The sequence below is a fragment of the Nelumbo lutea genome, chromosome 6 (assembly GCF_056320005.1).
Source record: "Nelumbo lutea isolate HS-2025 chromosome 6, American lotus-T2T, whole genome shotgun sequence".
In the NCBI taxonomy this organism is placed as follows: domain Eukaryota; kingdom Viridiplantae; phylum Streptophyta; class Magnoliopsida; order Proteales; family Nelumbonaceae; genus Nelumbo; species Nelumbo lutea.
Genome location: NC_142689.1, coordinates 7,159,777 through 7,183,065, shown reverse-complemented (window position 1 = coordinate 7,183,065; position 23,289 = coordinate 7,159,777). Strand labels below are relative to the sequence as shown.

The 23,289-nt window shown below is 40.0% G+C and overlaps 1 protein-coding gene and 1 pseudogene across 3 annotated transcripts; one reads left to right on the top strand and one right to left on the bottom strand.

The window, feature by feature from the left end:
• The first annotated feature begins 14,994 nt into the window (after positions 1-14,994).
• Positions 14,995-16,831, top strand: LOC148847101 (Tetratricopeptide repeat (TPR)-like superfamily protein). The gene has a single exon (XM_088951179.1). It carries the CDS (start codon positions 15,236-15,238, stop codon positions 16,649-16,651), a length of 1,416 nt encoding a protein of 471 aa, XP_088807305.1. The 5' UTR covers positions 14,995-15,235; the 3' UTR covers positions 16,652-16,831.
• A 2,457-nt stretch (positions 16,832-19,288) lies between these two features.
• LOC148847100 (protein transport protein SEC13 homolog B pseudogene) lies at positions 19,289-21,400 on the bottom strand (annotated as a pseudogene). 2 transcript variants are annotated; one of them, XR_016101340.1, is made up of 2 exons: positions 21,219-21,400; positions 19,289-20,603 (listed from the first exon to the last, which is right to left on the bottom strand). The product of XR_016101340.1 is annotated as a protein transport protein SEC13 homolog B pseudogene, transcript variant X2 (transcript). The 2 variants fall into 2 exon arrangements; XR_016101339.1 differs by having other exon boundaries at positions 19,289-20,531; positions 21,219-21,399.
• Positions 21,401-23,289: the final 1,889 nt, after the last annotated feature.

The window sequence follows — 23,289 nt, the reverse complement described above, 5'->3', positions numbered from 1 at the left end:
AGAGCGGATCTATGGTTTGCATTCGACGTGGCAACTGGAGACTGCGTCAGGTGGGCCCGAGTCAGACGACACAGATCCCCAGGTGAATCCACGTCGGGGAACTCAATAAGGTAAAGATAATGTTGGCCATTAACATGACACGGTTTATCCGTAGTGAATAGAGAAAAGAAGTCAATCCGTGGGGGTGTTTTCGTCTTTTAACACAGGTAATTTTGATTTTTTACTTTTTATGCTTGAATAAAAAAGGAGTCGGAACGACTGAAAAAAGAGAGGGTACCGGGGTCGTTGCTTCGGCTGGAGGTTTATTTTTCTCAGAGATTTTTTTTTTTTTTATCTTCTTTTTGGAGCTAATTAGACGATGATGATATTCTATTAATTAATTTATTCTGGTTCTTGTGGGGCCCGAGTAGCACGTGATAGAGCTGGAGGTGGTGTCAGTAACCATGTGAGTGCTTAGCTCGTGTCAAAAGCCAATACTGACGGTGGTCAATGCCATATTGCGAGTATAAATAGAGAGAGTATCACCGTTTTCTTTGATGCTTCCCGCACGTGGTGTTCAAACCTTTAATATTTGCACGTTAACGTGATAACACGTGCCACGTGTCACGTGGTAACTCGGGGATGTTTGAGTGGATCATTGTAGAACCAGTAAGGTCTAAGAACTCAAATAGCCAGTGACCTAAGCCCTTCGGGGAATCCAATACTGAGAACGGTTCAACCCTGGCCCAGTTTAATTTGCTTAAGCCTAAGCCCAAGACTGTGTTTGGGTTAAGGTGAGATTTAACGTGAGGCCTTTGTAAATGGGTCTCTTAACCTAAAAATCGGGCCGAACTGTCACGGGGATAGTTTTACAGCGGAAGAAACCCGTGCGGCGTCTAGGCCAAGGTAGGCCAAGACAAGCCTTTATGCGTTTAGAGCTTAGGAGTTGCCCGATGGGATGACTCCACCAAAGTCAGTAACACTGGATCATGACCTCAAGTCCAATGGCTGGAGTACTCTCTTGGCTCAGGCCGGTCCATGGGAGGCGCCACTTACGTGCTAAAGGGGGACAACCATAATGCAAGGCAATTATGCGCCGATGAGGTGACTTGGCACCGATGTGATGGGCCTCCTGAATGCTGATGATGACAAGCACCTGTGTGCCATGATGATAGGCAACCGCTTGGGCTGAAACACACCCGTGCTCTATAGGCAACGGGGTAGCTCACTCAGCTTGGGCAAGGGGCGAGCGTGGTGAAGGGACATGCTTGATCCAAGCCCGCATGCCAAGCCTCCCTTGAGTATCGGTAGCGCAGTGCCGGTCCAACACTGTCCCCATGAGCAAGTGTGCGCCCATGAGGAACCCTGGTAGCCATGCTAGCCGTTAACCAGGGCTGCCCCGCAAGGGGATGATGGTCTAGGAGTGCCAAGGTTAGGCACCTAAGGAAGTTGACCACCCCTCCTCAAAGAGTACGTTAAACTTTTGGTGGTCTACCTGAAGATGACATCAGTTCTCCCAAAAATCTTACAGGCGAAAATGATGGTCATGTCCCTAATGTAAGCCTGCCAAGCGCAGGCAAGGCTAAGCTTGTGTCAGACCGTCACAGGCTCCCCCACTCAATCCATTGTCGACCTCGACAATGGTCTTCACGTGAATGCGCGTCTGTGTCCCGCGCCATCCACTTCTCCACCAATTCCAGGTCTCACCTGGTCAACCCGGGTCTTGCCTATGTTGGTGTCCATTTATGGGGACAGAACCATTTCACCATGCCATCCTGCCTGGATTTCACCCCTCTAGAGTTGAGGTTACTCAAACCGCGCAATAGCTATGCCGTTGAACTGTGAAAGAAGGGTCCTCGAAGAATGTGTGTGGTGCTTCGCAGAGGTCTGCCCCATGTATCATCTTACCTCAAGGCTCAACTGTCTTCTTGGTAGCTTTTTAGTGATGCTACCGAACACGCTGATAGGTCTACTCCTCATGTTGGCGATGACTTGGGTACCCTTTCACCATGCTGGCCTATAGACTTCACCTCGCCGATTCGGGTTACTCAAACCTAGCCATGGCTTATGCTCTCTTGGCCCTCGAAACTATGCTTCGTCTCGCCGACTTGGGCTACATCTTCACTCCGAGGGGCCCCACTACTGCTGCCTCAAGGAGACCTGACCGCAATCTGTGCGAGTGGTGGCAACTTTTACCCATGAGTTGCCGAACATGCACTCGCCTTATGATGAGCTTCTGCTGCTGCAAGTGATCCACCTGAAAACTGAGCATGTCCACCTGATACATTGCCAGTGTAGGGCCGCCATCCTCCAACGGCTAGTGTAACCACATTCCTAACAAGGCTCACGCGTCTGCCCCCACATGAGGACAACAACCAATGCATCTGCACCCACAAGGGAAGTTGTTTTAGGGTCATTGGAATGGGAACACGAACAAAAAATGGCCTCTTGCTAGGCCTGATAAGCAATCTGCTCAAACAGTGTACCCACATTCCTATCAAGGCTCACATGTCTGCCCCTGCATGAGGACAACAACCAACGCGTCTGTCCCCGCAAGGGAAGCTGTTTTAGTGTCATTGGAATGGGGACACGAACAATGAATGGCCTCTTACCAGGCCTGATCTGAATTCTGTTCGATCCTGGGTGGAAGTGCCTAGGGACCGCACCCCACAAAATGCTGCTTGTCGAAATGACCGCTTCAACTGGCTCTAGACTAATCTGCTGAAAACCAACTACGGTTGCAATTGGCCAACTCGCTTTGATACCAACTGTCATGGGAGTAGTTCTACAGCGGAAGAAACCCGTGCGACGTCTAGGCCAAGGTAGGCTAGGACAAGCCTTTATGCGCTTAGAGGCTAGGAGTTGTCCGGTGGGATGGTTCCACCAAAGTCAATACAACTGGATCATAACCTCAAGTCCAATGGCCGAGGCACTCTCTTGGCTCAGACCGGTCCATGGGAGGCGTCGCTTACGTGCTAAAGGGGGACAACCATAATGCAAGGTGACTATGCGTCGATGAGGTGACTTGGCATCGATGTGATGGGTCTCCTGAATGCCGATGATGACAAGCACCTGTGTGCCGTGATGATAGGCAACCGCTTGGGCTGAAACACACCCGTGCGCTAGAGGCAATGGGGTAGCTCACTCAGCTTGGGAAATGGGCGGGTGTGGTGAAGGGACATGCTTGAGCCAAGCCCGCATGCCAAGCCTCCCTTGAGTATCGGTAGCGCAGTGTCGGTCCAACACTATCTCAATGAGCAAGTGTGCGCCCATGAGGAACCTTGGTAGCCATGCTAGCCATTAACCAGGGCCACCCCGCAAGGGGATGATGGTCTAGGAGTGCCAAGGTTAGGCACCCAAGGAAGTTGACCACCCCTTCTCAAAGAGTACGTTAAGCTTTTGGTGGTCTGCCTGAAGATGACATCAGTTCTCCCAAAAATCTTACAGGCAAAAATGATGGTCATGTCCCTAATGTAAGTCTGCCAAGCGCAGGCAAGGCTAAGCTTGTGTCAGACCGTCACAGGCTCCCCCACTCAATCCATTGTCGACCTTGACAATGGTCTTCACGTGAATGCGCGTTTGTGTCCAACGCCATCCACTTCTCCACCAATTCCAAGGCTCACCTGGTCAACCCGGGTCTTGCCTATGTTGGTGTCCATTTATGGGGACAGAACGATTTCACCATGCCATCCTGCCTGGATTTCACCCCTCTAGAGTTGAGGTTACTCAAACCGCGCAATAGCTATGCCGTTGAACTGTGAAAGAAGGGTCCTCGAAGAATGTGTGTGGTGCTTCGCAGAGGTCTGCCCCATGTATCATCTTACCTCAAGGCTCAACTGTCTTCTTGGTAGCTTTTTAGTGATGCTACCGAACACGCTGATAGGTCTACTCCTCATGTTGGCGATGACTTGGGTACCCTTTCACCATGCTGGCCTACAGACTTCACCTCGCCGATTTGGGTTACTCAAACCTAGCCATGGCTTATGCTCTCTTGGCCCTCGAAACTATGCTTCGTCTCGCCGACTCGGGCTACATCTTCACTCCGAGGGGCCCCACTACTGCTGCCTCAAGGAGACCTGACCGCAATCTGTGCGAGTGGTGGCAACTTTTACCCATGAGTTGCCGAACATGCCCTCGCCTTGTGATGAGCTTCTGCTGCTGCAAGTGATCCACCTGAAAACTGAGCATGTCCACCTGATACATTGCCAGTGTAGGGCCGCCATCCTCCAACGGCTAGTGTAACCACATTCCTAACAAGGCTCACGCGTCTGCCCCCACATGAGGACAACAACCAATGTGTCTGCACCCACAAGGGAAGTTGTTTTAGGGTCATTGGAATGGGAACACGAACAAAAAATGGCCTCTTGCTAGGCCTGATAAGCAATCTGCTCAAACAGTGTACCCACATTCCTATCAAGGCTCACATGTCTGCCCCTGCATGAGGACAACAACCAACGCGTCTGTCCCCGCAAGGGAAGCTATTTTAGTGTCATTGGAATGGGGACACGAACAATGAATGGCCTCTTACCAGGCCTGATCTGAATTCTGTTCGATCCTGGGTGGAAGTGCCTAGGGACCGCACCCCACAAAATGCTGCTTGTCGAAATGACCGCTTCAACTGGCTCTAGACTAATCTGCTGAAAACCAACTACGGTTGCAATTGGCCAACTCGCTTTGATACCAACTGTCATGGGAGTAGTTCTACAGCGGAAGAAACCCGTGCGACGTCTAGGCCAAGGTAGGCTAGGACAAGCCTTTATGCGCTTAGAGGCTAGGAGTTGTCCGGTGGGATGGTTCCACCAAAGTCAGTAGCACTGGATCATGACCTCAAGTCCAATGGCCGAGGCACTCTCTTGGCTCAGACCGGTCCATGGGAGGCGTCGCTTACGTGCTAAAGGGGGACAACCATAATGCAAGGTGACTATGCGCCGATGAGGTGACTTGGAATCGATGTGATGGGTCTCCTGAATGCCGATGATGACAAGCACCTGTGTGCCGTGATGATAGGCAACCGCTTGGGCCGAAACACACCCGTGCGCTAGAGGCAATGGGGTAGCTCACTCAGCTTGGGAAAGGGGCGGGTGTGGTGAAGGGACATGCTTGAGCCAATCCCGCATGCCAAGCCTCCCTTGAGTATCGGTAGCGCAGTGTCGGTCCAACACTATCTCAATGAGCAAGTGTGCGCCCATGAGGAACCTTGGTAGCCATGCTAGCCATTAACCAGGGCTACCCCGCAAGGGGATGATGGTCTAGGAGTGCCAAGGTTAGGCACCCAAGGAGGTCAACCACCCCTTCTCAAAGAGTACGTTAAGCTTTTGGTGGTCTGCCTAAAGATGACATCAGTTCTCCTAAAAATCTTACAAGCAAAAATGACGGTCATGTCCCTAACGTAAGCCTGCCAAGCGTAGACAAGGCTAAGCCTGTGTCAGACTGTCACAGAACGGCACACTAATAAAACGGGAAAGTGGGATCCTCAATAAGTGTCTCTCTGCATGCTCAATCTTTGGTATGTCAATTTTGTGGGATTTTTTTGTGGCATCGAAATATTTTAGATTTTAATAGGATCCGTTTGCCAAAATCATATAGGGTTTTAGGACTTTAGATTAAAACTAGGGTTCAACTATGATATGGAAAAGATATGATATGTGAAAAGCATTTGACCGATAAATTGGAATTGTAAAGGTGATAGCAAAATAAGTGTTATTTATCAAAATTCATGGGTGGGCTTTGATTGGTCAAAGCTCTTCCCATACCATATCTTTTCTGCATCATAGATTTCCCCTTAAAACTATATAGGGTTTTAGGATTTTAGATTAAAACTATATAGGGTTTTTTACTATAACTCAATAAAATTTTGGATGGGCTTGGGTTTTGTTTTTTGGCTACTTAGATATTAGAACCCAGTTATATTTAACATAGGTACCTAATGAGGGTAGATTTGGCCCTCAATTGACATCATGACACATGACATCTCAGAACAGCTGGATGACATTTCAACATCTCTTAAGCGATGACTTGCCTTAGTCAAAATGATGGAATCCCAACTGGTGGCCTACCTCTGTCGCTGACTTGGCAACCTGCCTCTGCTATCGACCTGGTTAAAGTCTAATTGGCGACCCTCGTCCACAACTCAGGGCAGCTAATAACACCTTGTCCAGGGCTAACCTGTGGTACCTCATCAGTATTGACCGAAGTGACATCGATGTGAGGAGCGACCTCCCTCGAAGGCTTGCCGACCTGATTGAGGCCTAGGTGGTGACCTGCGAGACATGCTCGTCGACTTATTCTGCACATATCCCAATTACTCCCGGGTCTCTCGGAAGTCAGCTCTCACACCGAATGTTTCGGAGGAAACCGAATAAGGCACAAAGACTGACCTACGTACACGACTACCTCTGAAGGCTTCGAACCAATTCTCTATCTCTTTCACATTTAACTATCATAAAAATCTCTAATTCGCTGACTTAAACATCGGAATGACCACATCAGGTTCTTTGAGCTTTCCTTCTTTGCTATTCAACTAACCAGCTAAGTAACCAACGTCTGAACTACCAACCAACTAGGGGCAAACATATCTAACATCATTAGTACCCGTTCTCATTATCTGATTTTTTAAACCTGTGTATATATTATTAAGCATAGGAAAATCTATCATGTTAAAAGAGAAGATATCAGAAGAGCTTTCACCAATCAATACCTTCTATAAATTTTAATGAAAAAACATTTGATCCGTTACCACATTTATAATACCAACTATAGATGTTTTATCATTAGCCTATCAGTAGTATTTTTTTTATTCTTAAAATAAAGAATGAAGGATTTGGGATTTGAGAAATTGAAAGGATAAAAAATACTTAAGCCTGTTTAAAAATGAGAAAGAACAAGTTTTGTGAACACCTCTTACCCGATGCTACTCAATGCCAATAGAATGGAGTTATTCACGGATAGTGCATCGTTATAGAGAGGGTGGTTGCAACTTCCAAATCATTACAGTAGAGGTGTAATTGCATTTGCATGTTCAACTCAAGCGTGCGTGCGTGTGACGTGAGACAATAAGTCACTAATGCACGTAATGGTTGTTGGATGGGTAGCCGTTCATCCTTATCACCGTTGAATAATAAGATGCTGGATTGGGTTTGGGTTGGAAATGGGATCAGTATTCAGTACCATGGACCAGTCCACGGTTTATAATCGTGGGCGATATTTTATTTTGTGGTATGTACCATTCCACGTTATATTGTGATTCGGTCTACACCACGGTGCAACAGAATACTGAGAGAAAGCGTGATGTGTTATAATCTGCAATATATTATGGCTGAGCCACAGTTTCGAATACATCTAAATCTCCGGACTCACCCCTGTGAGCTGTTGGCTTTTCTATGTACACCAGGGACATTTTTGATAAATAAAAAAAAAAAAAACTTATTGGAAGGTGAGACCCATGCTCTGGCCATTCAAGATTAGATGACTTGGTGAACTACAGTTTATTAAGTAGGGTGTTTGGCATCGATGCCATATTTTCATATGTTTTCTGAGAAAAAGGTGTTGTATGCATGAAGGTTTATTGTATCGTTTTTTTATAAAATTGTTCTTTTTTTATGTTTGGCATTGGTATTGTCATATAGGCTGTTTTTTGGGAAAATAACATTGATTTTATTTGATATCAGTGTTGTATTACTGTTTTCACTTTTCAGCACTGGTATACATGATTCAATGCCCAAGATGATACCACATCATTGCATCATTGGCAGCAATGGAATGTTTTCTGAGAAAACATTGAATTTGACATTTATTAAAACTATACTTTCCCGATTTCTAATGTATGGTCTGAAGCAATATTTTTTTCTTGGAAAAATAATGTCAAATAAGAGGTTGTTTTTTAAATCACCCATTTTTCTGATGTGACACCAACATGACACCGTTTTTCAAAAAATGGCATCAATGCCAAACACCACCCAAGATTATAGCCTCCAAGGAATAGTAGCTTTCTACTTTTCTTTGCCTTTAAATTTGTGCCTCTGATCACCAACCGAAGATGGAGAGAAAAAGAAAAAAACAAAACAAAAACTAACTTCTTTGGAGATGCCATTAAGCCCGTTTTGGAGGAGAGTTCTCACGCAGTGGTTTCTGGCTTAGCAAGGTGAGCTTCATACAGAGCCTAAAATTTATGTTTGATGAAGACCCAGGAAGCTTGAATTTGCTTTAACTAAGGTAAGAAATAAACTTTTCAATGAAGCTAAGTTTAAAAGCTTCTTCATCACAGTTCAAGTCTGAGGCCCTTCCAAACAGGCTCTAAAGGAACTTTCAACAGGAAGCCCCTATTTTTGGTTGAAACTTGAAAGATGGTTATTTTGGGCTTTCCAGGGGTTTCACCAAACATTGGTTATGGGCTGCCCATATGGGCCTACCTCATCATAAAGTCAGAAGCTGCTGACAAAAGCTTGGCTGTTAGGTTTTGACTTTTAAAGCTTCCTCCACATGATACATTATCCCACTTGGTTCTTTATTTGTCTCTTTTAATTAAAAGAACATTGATTATAATTACTCTTTTACCCTACACGTTCAAGCACATGAAGGTTCTAGACAGGCAGGCTTTTTCCAAATCCACTACCTGAAAGCCCCCCAAATAGGCACTTAGGGTTTTCTGTAATGGCTTTAAGCAAATATTTGGTAATAACCCCAAAAAAGCCCAAAATAATTTTTTTACAACTAAAAGTTCAGTGAAAACAATTCAATCAAAATTTCAGCCCTCTCAGAAGGACCCAAAGTAGTTCAGTGAGGGATGAATATTCATATTCCCCCTCCTCCTAAGTCATAGAAAGTGCATGGCCTTAAAACCGATTTGGACAACAAATTGGTCAGGGGTTTGGTTTTTAGGTCGAATAGTTCGATTGTTCAAATCAAATAGATGGCCCATTCTGACAAAAAATAACAAATTAAATTCAAATGATTCAATCACCCGAATCAATGATTTACTGATCAAATCAACATTTTTTAACAAAAATCCGATTTTGGGGAAAACCGGACCAATTCCTATTTTTCCGATCCGATTTTGAAAACCATGATGGGCAATGCTCATTGAATTAACTTGTATAGAACAACAGCTCACCAACACAGAACCAAAAACAGTCAAGACGGGGTTGGATTCGATAGAAACCCCCGGAAGCCAGACTATCAAAATTAACTCCAATGTTCAAATAGCAGCAGACTGCTTTGCAAGTGAGCAATCTGTCTGAGTCTGTGACGACTACTAATAAATTCAATTGATAAGAAATGAATTATAGAGGAACGATGTCAGATTTGATGATCTCTTTCTTTAAATCGTCTCTTCAAGCTAGCTATTGTGGTTACATCATACATGGCTCATCTATCCATTCTCTACACCATTCAACCAAACATTAATTGCCTCCCCATGCATGGATTGAGTGTTACAATTGACCAGACGAACTTTGCTTTTCAATTTTTCAGAATGCAGATTTTCTCCTCTTTTCATAATGCGATACCAAACTTGTCAACCAAGTCTGGATAAAGAAGGTTGTCAACTCTACCTTTCTAAGATTTTTGAACAAGTCATTACAACGGGTACAAAGCACGTGCAATTCACGTGATCAAAAAACCCCCAAAAAGGTGGTTAATAACATTTTGCAGCATTTGCTAATTAGAGAAACTTGCATGAGAGAAAGCATTTGTAGTGTGTGAAGTCGTTGCTTTCTTTTTGCTAGGAATTTCAGTAACGAATTGCACGGATTAGAAAGACCATAATCCAACCATTTGCTTATCTCACCGCTTTTACAACAGAATGGGCAGCTCTATGGCCATTACTTCCTGACTGCTACAACTTTAGATTCTTTCTCTGTACCTACAATTAAGAAGCTTAATATTCTGAATGACAGAGAATTATTTGGGGAAGTAATCGTTTAGACTTCATTTACACAGGCTGCATTTGATTATATATGGTTTTGCCATCCATTCTAATATTACTCGATAGGGTGCAAATGGATCGGATCATGGTGGTCTAATTTACGTTTGTATCTTTAAAGCGGATTGGATAATATGATCCAATCAGAAATCGGATGGGATTTCGATCACCCTTATCCGATCCTATATATATTATATATTTATAAATATATATTTATATTATATTTTTATAAAATTCTTATATTATTTATTGTTTTTATAAAAATATGTATATTTATGATGAAAATAATTAAAAATACTTGTATTTTTTTGTTTTTATTTTATTTAAATTAATATATTTTATTTTCCTTTTAATAATTTATTAATTTTTAAAGAAAACAAGTCATATCGGATTGGATCAAAAGATCAAACTTACTGATAGGATTCGAATTCAAATCAAGTCTTATCAGATCCGGCATGAACAGTATTGGATCGGATTTAGATATATTCTGATTCGAATTCGATCCAATCCGATCCATTTGCATCCCTAATTACTCCCAAGCGAAGAAAAGCCAGAGCTTCACGCCCCGTTTGGGAGAGATTCTGCATTGCCTGAGCCACTTTAGAGTAGGTAGTTGCCTAACATTTTGATTTTTCCGGCTCATATATATATCAAACATGGCTTCATGATGTTCCAGGTTTTTCACCTCATGTGATACCAGAAGCTACTGCGTTAAATCCCTCCCAAACGGGCATTCAGTCATTTCAACGAATGGTAATTATTTTTGTAGCCTCCTTAGTTATAGAAATTAAATCTCTTGTGAAGATTCCAACAATGCATTGAAATGAAGGATGTCTGCTCTTAGGCTGTGTTTGAAAACAATGCAAATAGAGTATAAATTTTGGTTCAGGGTAAATTTGCACTCTAGTTTACTTTTGCCTATGTTTGGCAATATTACATTTATGCATTGACAAATGATAAATCAATGCATATTTATGTTGATAATAAGATGTAAAAATACATCAATAAAAAAAGAAGTAAATTTGTATTCAAGTGGGCTTTTGATAAAAAAAAGCATATGCATTATTGGATTTCATGTTTGCATCTATTACAGCTAAAAGTCTGTTTGATAAGAAGGTAAATTTATCAGTGCAAAACTAACTCAATTTTACAATTTATATGAACCGTTTTACACTCTACATTCTGCATTGTTTCCAAACGCAGCCTTACGGAAAATGAAGAAATTACACCAGCAAATGAGATTATGCAAGAGACCTCATCCTAAACGGTATATGCAATACTAGCTTTCTCTTAGGGTTTTGACTGATTGATTGGAAATAGTGGAATTTCATTTTTATGTAATTATGCCGAATCATGTAGATTTGTGTGTGCTCTTTTTCTCTTCTTAATCTTGTTTCCTTTTCTCTTCTTATTTCTGTTAACAATACAAAGCTTGACAAATAACAATAACCATATGCTAAACTATAAAATTTAGCTAGTTTAATCAATGCTTAAGTTTGCAATTTTTATTGACTTGTTTTAGACTATAGATTCATTTAATAAAATTACTTGGCAATTGAAACTCTCCTATTAAGAGGAAAGGAAATGACTATAGAGGAATTTAATTAGTGTTGGGTAAGGTGAAGAGAGTCGTCTAAATTAGGGAGCTCATACGTGTACATAGGACTTGACACCATATCTATCCCAAAAGCTTAATCCATTAACTTGTGAGTCAATCCTTATATATAAATTCTTTGACATTTTATATGTTTTTCGAACAGTGACACAATCACTCACATATGCGTTCCAACATTTGGAGGCAAATAGAATGTGAGGATGAATTTGGTTCCCTTAGAATAGGTTACTAGACAGGGGCTGAGCCAGGGGGTGGCGGAGGGGAGCCATGGCCCCTCCTATGTTTTTAAAATTCTCATAAAACCCATTTAAATCCCACTTATATTTTGACACTCTTACCCATGTATCTTAGTTTTTGGTCCCCCCTATCTATATTTTCAAGGTTTTGGCCCCCTCAACAAAAAATTCTAGCTCTGCCCCTATTATTAGAATTGGAATTGGAATGGCCTAGCCCAATTCCAACTATTTGTTTGGTTGAAATGAGATTTTGATTCCCTTTTTTTTTTTTTTTTTTTCTGTGAAATGGGTTTTTCCCATATGGAGGAATGGCCATTCATGGCTCCCCCTTGGTATGGGATTTCCATTCCAAAGTCTATCAAGAAGTGAAAAATTCTTGACAAAAAAAAGCCCAAACCCTAATACTAATTAAATATTATTAAAGTAATTATAAGATTAAATTAATAAAATAATAATGCATTAATAGTATAATATAATTAAGTTAATACTAAAATATGGATAGACCATTCACAAAGATAAAAGTGAAACGTTATACTATAATAAAATATTAATGACAAAGTACTAAATTGCAAAGTACTACAAAAATAATAAAGTAATAATAAATTAATAAAAATATTAATAAATTAATACTAAATTGCAAATTTTTTAGTGATTCTGGTTCCGGTATCAGAATTAAAAATGAGTTCATTTTTAGAAATTATAAGTTTTATTTCTATTTCTTATCAAGATTTGAGTGACTCCATGAATGAAATCTTAAATATGATGTGTGAACTTAAATGTTCAATTTCCTTAAAAAAAGTTAAAATGGAATGATTTCATCCAGGCTCTGAACTTAGGCTATCAGCTTCGTTCTATACTCGAGGATTCCTCGGCCCTAACAGGAGGATAGAGTTTAGAGACATGCAACTCACCTTGTTGGGATTAACATGGCAAGGAGAAGGATGAGTCAAGCTCAACTGATGGTGCTGATTAATGAAATCCAGAGGGAATCTCTAGTAAGCGTGCAGTCAGAATTTCATGTGATCAGCTGAATAAATGAAGAAACTCACATCGGCTGAACAGACAATTCACAATCGCTCCCCATGGTGCGTGCCCCACACATGCCCCACACCACATTTCAAATATGCATTGGAAATATATCCTCAAGACAAGTACTAAAAATTAAAAAAATTATTATTTTCCTGATTTGATATTTATGCCCTATTTATTTTATGATAGATTATTTATCCAGGTAAATGTATTTATCAATATTTTTTTTAGATAAATAAGATAAAGATCTTTTTAACAAAAAAAATCATTATTAGAAAGGGTGTTTTTATCCCACCTAAGTGTTGACAACTTTTTCTCATGTGGAAAAGTTATTTATCCACTTAGGAGATGGATATCACTTTTCTGGGCAAGTGGTACCCAAGAGAAAAATAAATTTTCCCTGGTCTCCATATAAATCTGAAAGAACATGAGTTTCTTGATCCATAGAAACCAAAATCCCATTGACCAACTTTCCCTCACCTCAATTCCAAAAAGAATCACCACCTTAATATTAATGAAAATTTGAACTTTGATTCTAGGGGGTTCTAAGTTTGTATAGAGACAACAGTCTGCAGACTCTGCACCGATTCCTTGACAAATCTTGGAGAGTGTTTGGCATTTTCATTGCATTTAAATAATTAATCATATCAGTTTTTCAGCATAAGCATGCAAACAAATGTATTTTGTATATGTATGTTCAAGAGAAAATGTCAATGCAATAACATAGTCTAGAACAATTTCTTGCATTGCTGTGGTGGAAACATCAAGTAGGTGCTGGGCATGTCTGGTTGTAAGCATCGTTTTCTTAGAAAAATACCAAAATAGTGCTTTTTTTTTTTGTTTGGATGTAGTGATGCAATAGATTATATTCTGAGAAAACAGTACTGGTTTTATTTGGTATCATTGATATAGAACCGTTTTCAGCATTGGTCATATTACCCAACGTTCAAGATGATGCTACATCATTACACCACAACAGGTTGTTTTTTGAAAAAACATCAAATTTGGCATTGCTTCAGACCACATTTTTCCGGTTTATAAAATGTGATTTATAGAAAAACGATACCAAATAATAGGTCATTTTATGAAACATCGCTTTTTCTGATATAATGCCTACGTGGTATCGTTTTTTCAGCAAACGGCATGGATGCCAAACACCGCCCAAATTGACACTTCCGAGATATATGGTGTTGCTAAAACACCACTATGAAATAAAAAAGTGAACCACTTTTTTGACTTGTCCAACTCCTAATTATTGCAAATTTTAATGAAAATTTAGAACGCTTTAAATGCCTGTTAAACATGCATCTCTGTCAAGCACTTCTATGGCAGAAACGTTTATGCTAAAATTCAAGGGTAAATATACCACCTTGATGCCAAACACCATTTAGATTTGTTAGATGATAGAAGATAGTTTTGGTTTTAATCCATTTAAGCAGTTTGATGATGCTATTCGGGGCATTTAATTGTTTGGTTCTATTGCTGTTTATTAGATAAATGACACCACTTTACTGTCAAATAGGCATTTCCCCAATAGAGTCTAAATTTTGTTTGATTAATATGTTTGTCAAGAAAATGTTTCCCCGGATTGTGAAATAAGACGTTTTTCACTGTTTGACATATGTTGCACCTAGACAAGCACTAATAAATGTTTTTCAAAATCTTTTTTCATTTGCTTTTCAAAAACATTTATTATTTACTCATTTTTTGGTTCATGAATGTAAATACTGTTCACATTTTAAGCTGTTTTTGTATTCTGTCTTGTTTGTTTGAAATGGGTGCAAAAGTGTGGGCCCGTCATTAAATGTTCCAAATTTCATATGCTTTAATGTCTTAAATTTGGTCAAAAAATTAATTATCAAGAGAATACAAAATTGTATCCAAAAAATAGGTACAATAATGCTCTCTTTTTTAGAGTATAAAACTATCAAAAATTTGCATTTTTACTCTAATAATCATTACTTTTTTACGCATCAAATAAATACTTGCAAACGTGAACCAAAATACATAAATACCCCGATTTGGTATTTGTATCACAAACAAACGGAGCTTAAATTTGCAACTATGAACCCAAGTTAATCCAAACCCAGGTTTTGCTGCATACGTTGGGCTTGGGTTATGAGATGAATTTGAGATTGAAAAGTTGGGCTTGACCTCAATTCTTGGACCAAGCCCACTCACACCTATCTATGAACGTGAACGTATCATGAGAGAGAGAGAGAGAAATGCCGGTGTTTGAAAAATTGAATTCATTCAGCCATTCAGCAAGCTTATTTTAAACCTATTATCTTGTGTGGGACCAATACCATTATACCAATCTACTAGTGTCATGGATCCCATTCTGAGTCTCCTGAGCCTTGACTCCTAAGCGCTAAGCAGCGTGGTCAGATAATCTGATAATGTGCCTTCAAGTCATACTAACCAAATCCTGCGTATTTGAATCCACCACAATACCACATGACTTCATTCCATCTACTCTTACTTGGTCTTCGTAGAGCCAAAAGACCCAAAAGCCGTGTCATTTCTAGCCATTCCTGTCACATTCAAGGCCAAACTAATGTTCAATCTCCCAAGAACACCACATCGCCGGATTCCGATCAGGATCCGGCCAAAATTATCATTACCCAACTGTCGAACTGCACATGCTTACAAGAACTTTGTCAACTACATGCCCGAATCATTCGAACCCAAATGTTAGATATCTATCCCTCTCTATTTTATTGGAACGGCATTATAAGGTCCTACGTCAGGCTCGATGTCCCATCCATGGCACTTCACGCTTATATTGCCATGTCACGAGCTGGGGTGTCACCAGATTCCTATACAATCCCTATTGTCCTAAAGGCCGTGTGTCAGGTTTATGCAATTGACGCCGGGCGCCAACTTCATTCTGTTGCTATTGTGCGAGGCCTTGAGTTGAACGAGTTCTGCGAGAGCGGGCTCATTAGCTTCTATTGCAAAGTGGGAGAATTCAATAACGCACGTAAGCTGTTCGAACAAAACCATGAGAGGAAGTTGGGTTCTTGGAATGCCATCATAGGAGGCCTTTCCCAAGGAGGATTCGCTAAGGAAGCCATAAATATTTTCATACAGCTAAGACAATGTGGTTTCTATCCGGATGATGTGACCATGGTTGGTGTAACTTCTGCTTGTGGAAATTTGGGGGACTTGAACTTAGCTCTCCAGTTACACAAATGTGTATTCCAAGCTAAAACTTTAGAGAAAGCAGAAATTTTGATGTTGAATTCTCTTATAGACATGTACGGGAAGTGTGGCCGAATGGACCTGGCGCACAGGGTCTTCACAGGAATGGTGGAACGTAATGTGTCTACATGGACATCGATGATCATGGGTCATGCCTTGCACGGATGTGCATATGATGCTCTTGATTGCTTTCGTTCCATGAGACAAGCAGGAGTCAGGCCTAACCATGTCACTTTTGTAGGGGTCCTGAGCGCATGTGTGCATGGTGGAATGGTGGGAGATGGGAGACACTACTTCCAAATGATGAAGAGGACATATGGAATCACGCCCATGATGCAACACTATGGCTGCATGGTGGATCTACTCGGACGCGCTGGATTGCTTGAAGAAGCCAAAGAATTGGTGGAGAGGATGCCGATGAGGGAAAATTCTATTATTTGGGGGACTCTCATGGGTGCCTGTGAGAAGCATGGGAATGTGGAGGTTGCAGAGTGGGTAGCTAGGCATCTCCAAGAGCTAGAACCTTGGAATGATGGGGTTTATGTTGTGTTATCCAACATATATGCTAGTGCTTGTATGTGGGAAGATGTTGAGAGGATAAGAAGGGTGATGAAGGACAGAAAGGTTGCCAAGACTCCTGGTTATAGCTTGGCAACAATTTTAGTTTGACCAAATATGCTGTTTCTTTCATTTTTGTTTTATCATTCATTGTTATATATTTCCTTTAATCTAATTAATTCTGGATGATGGATCTTCTGTTCCATCTGGTTACGATTACATGGTTAAGGTTCTTCTTGTATTAGCAAATTGATTGAATAACAGTGAATCTTTTCCCCTGTTATTTCTACTTATGCTCCTGTACTAAGCTTTGCTTTGATAAGAAATTGTTCTTGGAACAGAACAGAAAATAGTTGCATCTGGTTACACACATGATCATGGTAAATTGGCAACCCAACCCATATAGTTGGGACAAGCTTAGCTTATGATGATGAATGGGGCCTTTGAATGATTATAATTATTTTGTTTACCTTCTAATTAGTTGCCGAGGCCTCATACAAAACCAGCGTAGAAACTAAAAATGGATTTACTTATAATAACCCATCTAGCCCAAAGTGATATTTCATATTAACTTATTGTGATTCTCCCCTTCCTATAACTATCATAGAACTTATGTGGTTGAGATGGTCAGTGGAGTGTCCGGTCATCATGGTCATGTTGTGCTGGGGTTTTATTGTATTCATAATAGTTTTGGGAGGATTGATGTAATTGCTTTTATTTTTTCTTATTGGTATCATTTCTTTGACTAATATTTGTGTCAACTCAATAACCAGCTTATCAAGGATTGTGCATTGATTGAATTTTGGGTATGGTTACTTATTTATCTAGTTTTCATTTTATATTTTGAGAAACTGCTATACAGTGGCGCCTCATCTAGTCATGGTTTCTATGCACCATAACCTAGATTTTGGTGAATACATTTATGACCCCACTTACTTTTCAAGAGGTTTCAATGGGTTTAAAAGGAAATGGGGAAATGAATCAAGACCTGAATTATAGTGAAGGCCTGTTTGTTTGATAAACAGTTGCAGACTTACAGCTCCATGTATCGTTAGTTCCCCAATTCTTTTCTTATAACCATGCTTTATGTTTAGCTCAGGTCTGACATTTTACTTCTTAAATCGCTAATGACCTAATGTTTATTCTACACCACATATTGTCAAAACTTCATTTTGATCATGGTTGAGCATGTTAAAATGGCTTAGCCTCAAAGCCAAGCTTTCTCATTAGCCTCCCAAATCAAGAAATATTTGCAAATCCTACTCAAAAACATTTGGACTCTCAAAACTCAATCTCCTCGGTTTCCCTATTACTATAGAATCACTTGTCATTCCACCATTGACAGAAACAATACTTTATGTAGAGATTTTTCTTCTGGAAGTGTTGCCAACTTTTAAGAGGCTAGCAAATGTCCCTGTAGGACAATTACTTTCGTTTGTTCGTTTCATCAGAAAATTACTTTTTCATTTATACAAAATCATTTTTCCATAATGTCCCTATAGGACAATTAAGAGAGTGTTTGGTTCCGTTTACGTTTATTCGGTAAACATTTATTCACAGTGCCACATAGGCACCATCTCAGCATTTTCTCTCGCTTGTTCTTCTGCACGCATCGGAAATGTAAAAAGTGAACTTTGGTTTTTGTGCATGACAGCCATTTGTGGAATTTATTTTTTAAAGTTTCCACAAACAGTCAGACATTTATTCATTGTTGTGCTGATGTGGTGCCTAGTGGTGACTAGTGCCTAGTTGTCATAAACAATTGCAATTATTACATTTTTTGGTTTTACCAGCAAATAAAATACAAACATTTATTCAATAAACATAAATGGAACCAAATACATACTAGGAGACTAGCAAATACGTATCAGTTAACCATTTCTCTTAAGAAAATAAAAATTATGATATCTAATTAAACAATGTAGTTTTCGACAATGAATGATTTTGGTTTTAAGACATGACTTTTGCATGACTCCATTAATCATGCATCTTGTGATCTTGAATTCTTGATTTCTTTGGTTGAATTCATTGGCATTCTTCAGCTCAATCACAAGTCACAGGTTTGACCACAGTATACCAACTTGAAGAAAATAAGTTGAATTTTATCACAACTGCATGTTTTCGGCTACTCAATCACACATATTTCCCTTGGGTAATGTATAGTTTTGAAGAAAATAGGAGAGAAACAGAAAGTTCAGGGAAGGTTGTTAAAAATTTTGTGAAACTACTTGAGAATTTACCCTCAACTTTCTTTTCTCTTATTTCTATCAAACCAAATACAGCCTTAATGTCGTGTTCTTCTCTCTCTGGTAACTAAAAAAAAACGGTGTGCCAGCTGGGAGACAATGCATTACTTAAAGCAAGGGATTGCATGTAAAATATAAGAGTGCTGGGATAACGACATCCTACTAAATCAAAATTCGCATTCCCAAGTCAGCTCAAACCATCTGCAGATTTCACGTTGTATACTAAAAGTTAAACCTCGTCAGTGGATGTTACAAATTGCATGTCATCTGGCTACTGATGGATCACTAACATTCCCTTCCAGACTTCTACCATGCTTTCTTGTGAGAACATTCAGTTTCTACTTGTCCCTTGTACTTGTTGCTTCTATGACAATTCAACATAAAAAAAACTCTAAAGATTACAGCAACTTAATATGTATGATCCAAGTGGATTGGCATCTTTAGTATACCCAGATGCAATAGAGTTGTAAAACAGAATCATGTAAAAGCATGCACAACCAAGTTGAAGAGATGAAATGAAGAACTAGTATAGCCATACACATCAGGAAGACGATTTCACAAATCCAATAAAAAGGGTTTGTGACCTCAACCGTCATTTCTTTCACTCCTAAAGTAGGTAGAAGCAACTATAAAAACAACACAATTACATAAAAGTATTTGGCTCACTACACTCAAGAAAGTGAGAATGAAAGAAAACGGAAAAAAGAAAAAGGAGAAAGCTCTTGCCAACAGAGTGGAAGAGGAAACCTAAAGCATGGTATAGTAATGCAAGAGAAAAACTGAAAAAGCTGAATTCTATGGTTCAACTGTTGTCACCTGTTGCCATTCTCCATCAACTGCCTCTTTCCACAATGTTACATTGTTATTCCCATCAGACACGGCCAATATGTTTCCAGTCAATGACCAGGAGACTCTCCAAACTGGGGTCTTAAAATCTTTCAAAACCTTACCCTCCCATTTTTCCCCTTCTCTCGCCACAGTCCATATGACTACAGTCCCATCCTGTGAAGCACTGGCAATGGTAGACTTCGGAAGCCCCAAGTTGGGTGCCCAAGCCACATCCCGCACCCAATCAGTGTGCATCTGAAGGGCAGGGAAGCAATCCATCTTCCAACTTCCGTTCTGCAGCTTCCAAATCTTCACAGTATTATCACAGCCACCGGAGACAAGCTTCTGAACAGGCTCGTAAATGCCAGGTCCAACAAGACCTCCAGGAGCTGTTGATGGAGCCCATGAAACTGAAGTGACCCCAACGAGATGAGCTTGGTCAATCCTTGTAGTGTCCCAACCACCATCAGCCCTGGCAGTGAAGACCGATATGTTTCCATCAGATGATCCACAGGCCAAACAGAGACCAAGTTCATGAGGAGCCCATGCAATGGAATTGACGGAGGCTTTGTGATCATCAAAGACATGGGCTTGAGTCCACTCATTCTGGTTGCCCTCTTTCCAAATTATTACTCGCCCATCATAGGAACAAGAAGCAAGGATGGAGCCGAACTTGGGGTGAGCCCATGCAACCTGCCACACAGGACCTTGATGACCACTCAGAGTGGCAAGATGCTGTGATGCTGAGGTGCTCACACCAATGATCTTGATGGAAGTATCAGAAGACGCCGTAGCGAGACGCTTGCCGTAGTAATCCATGACCACATCATGAACGGTGTCTTGATGACCCGTCTCAATCTTCTGTGATGGCATTGCTCCTTCCAACTAAACACTAAGTGTAGATTGTGTTTCTCTGTCTGTCAACCGATAAATCGACTCAGGTTAAACTTTCTAACAGAATTATGTCTCCCCTACACTAAAGGTCAAACCTACAGAGAAAATCTAGTAACTCATCAGTGAGGATTGCACAACTGCATACTTTCGTAGACGAGTGTGCAAATAAACGCAAACCACTAAAATTTCTCTTCTGGATCCAATAAACTTTGATCTTTAATGGAGGGAAGGGGTAAAGAAACACATACTTTCTAGTATGAAGAAACTCGAGATTCATAAGCAAAATAAGTATAAAAGAAAATTCTCCGAATACACAAACTCACTGCAATTTGAGCAAAACCTAAGCAATAATATGCTTGAATGCAAACATTACTTCAAGATCTTATATTATATCAATTGAGAACAATATCAGAGAGGAAGATATAAATTTCGTAACCTAAGGCTTCAGAATAACTGTGATAATTGAAAAATCCGAAAACTAAATATAACCTTAGAAGACCAGTTGGAACATAAAATCCCAATTTAGGTTTTTTTTTTTGTGAAACCCCAATTTAGGTATTTGAACACTCCGATTCGAGATCAGATTTACAGATTTCGCATCAAAATCGGTTACCAATAATAAGTAAATAAAATTCACGATCTGCTCGAAGAAATATCAGTAAAAGAGAAAAAAGACCGAAATATCTACAGAACGAGAAAAAGCTTCTTACCAGAAACTATGGATGATTGGAGTCGAATCCGGCGGAAGAGGGGCTTGCCTCGGCGGGTTCTGATCTGTTTTGGGGACAAATGAACCATTTCAAGCATTTCGGTGATTTCACGTTGCAAAGCTTTACAGGAATACCGTACTCCCTAGTCCCCTTCAATCCGAGGACCAATTGGTTGACCAACCTTTAATCTGGACCGTCGAAACTTTTATTAACACATCGCAACTTTTTTGGATTATTTACTAAAAGATCCGTTATAGTTTCATGAATTTATTAAAAATCACCTTATAGTTTGAGATTTGTCTAAACAACGCCTGTTTCCGTTTATAATCGGTTTATTAATAGGGCAAATTTCTTATACTATCTTTATAGTTTAGTTAATTGACTTATTCTACTCTTATGGTTTATGTGTCGACTTAAAAGTACCCCTAAGCATTTTTACAATTGACCTCACAGGAAAAAAAAAGTGAAATATTGAATTTATTATTGATAAAAATATATATATTGAATTTGTCCTTTATTATTCTTTAAAATTTTAAAATAAAACCCAATTGATAAAATTTTTAAGAAAATAAAATGAATCTTGACTCCCAGATTCATGGGCATGAGAAACTAGGGGGCTGCAATTGGAGAATAGGTTCTCAAACTGGTAGGTGTAGAAATAGTGGGAGATGGTTAAGTTGCAATAGTACATGGAGCCTTGAGCACTCCCATCACTTGGTGCACACCTCCTTTTTCCCCTTTGCTATTTCATCTCCATTCTAGGAAAACTTAGAGAGAACATACATGTGAATTGGAATTTATAAATTTTTGAAAAAAATAAAAAATAATAATACGGAGAACCAAGTAATAATAACCCCATTTGAAGGAACAGGGTTTGGCTGAACATGATAACTGTTCAGCAAACTGTGGAACCAAGGATGATGTTCCACTCCAGTAATAAATTCATGGACTGGACCCAAATCCTAAATCCTAACACAACATTCCAACAAAACCCTATATTTATGGTTGGATGGGATAGGTCTGGGCTGAGCCCAACCCAAATAGAACTTGTTAGTCTGATATATGAGCCCAACATACAAAAAGCTGACATTGTGTATCGTAGTTGCCCCAACATACAAAAAGATTTGAGCCCTACCGAATTGGATGATACCAGAAAGAAGCGAAGACGAGGAGGGTGTTATTCTTCAAAAGACGAATGGTTATATGAAGCTGGAAATTGTGAAAGACATCTGCACAATCCAGCATTTGGATGAGCATCTCATGTTTGTGGCAATAAATCTAACAGTGGGTTGTCCGTTGGAATTTATTCCCTTCATTGACCTATCAGACTTCCTTTGGAAACTTCATTCATGATGAACAATACATACGGATGCTCTTGTTAACAGAACCGTTATGTTTGAGCCAATGTTCATCATTTTACAAAAGCTAATGAACTAGGAATTTTGGCTAGTGTGTTTGTGAAAGAGAAAACCTTGCAATACGAGAGTACATACAGCTGATTTAATTTTCAGCCGGCGGCACCATTTATTTTAGTATATGGTATAGATAAATTCTGTTAAAGTACTTAATTACAAGTGTTAGTTGGCACCAATCGTAGGCTCAGACATCACTCATATACCAAAGGAGTTATCGTCTTCACTCTTGGTGACCAACAACAGAATTCATTCTTCTTCGATTCTTCCCATCTCTCTCCTCCTTCGATTCCACCGTTTGCTTTCTTTCTTCTTCTTCTTCCCCTAATTCACGGGTATACCTGTTCACGGGCCAGGCTCCAGGTCCAATTTTACACTTTCTCAGGCTCAGGCTTTGGGTCGGGCCTATTAGAATTTTGACAAAAGCTAAGCCCAAGCCCAGCCCATGAACAGGTCTATTCATAGGTCATGAACAATCAAGATTATAACACATGAAATGGGCAATCAACGACTTATGGAATATCAAAGTCATAAGAAGGGATTGGAGCGGTATTTGTCTAAATCGATTCAACAAGTATGTCTCCTTGTTTGCTTCTATTTTTTGTTTCTTTTTTTTTTTTCAATTTATCCATAAAATTTTACTCTAAATTATATGTGTT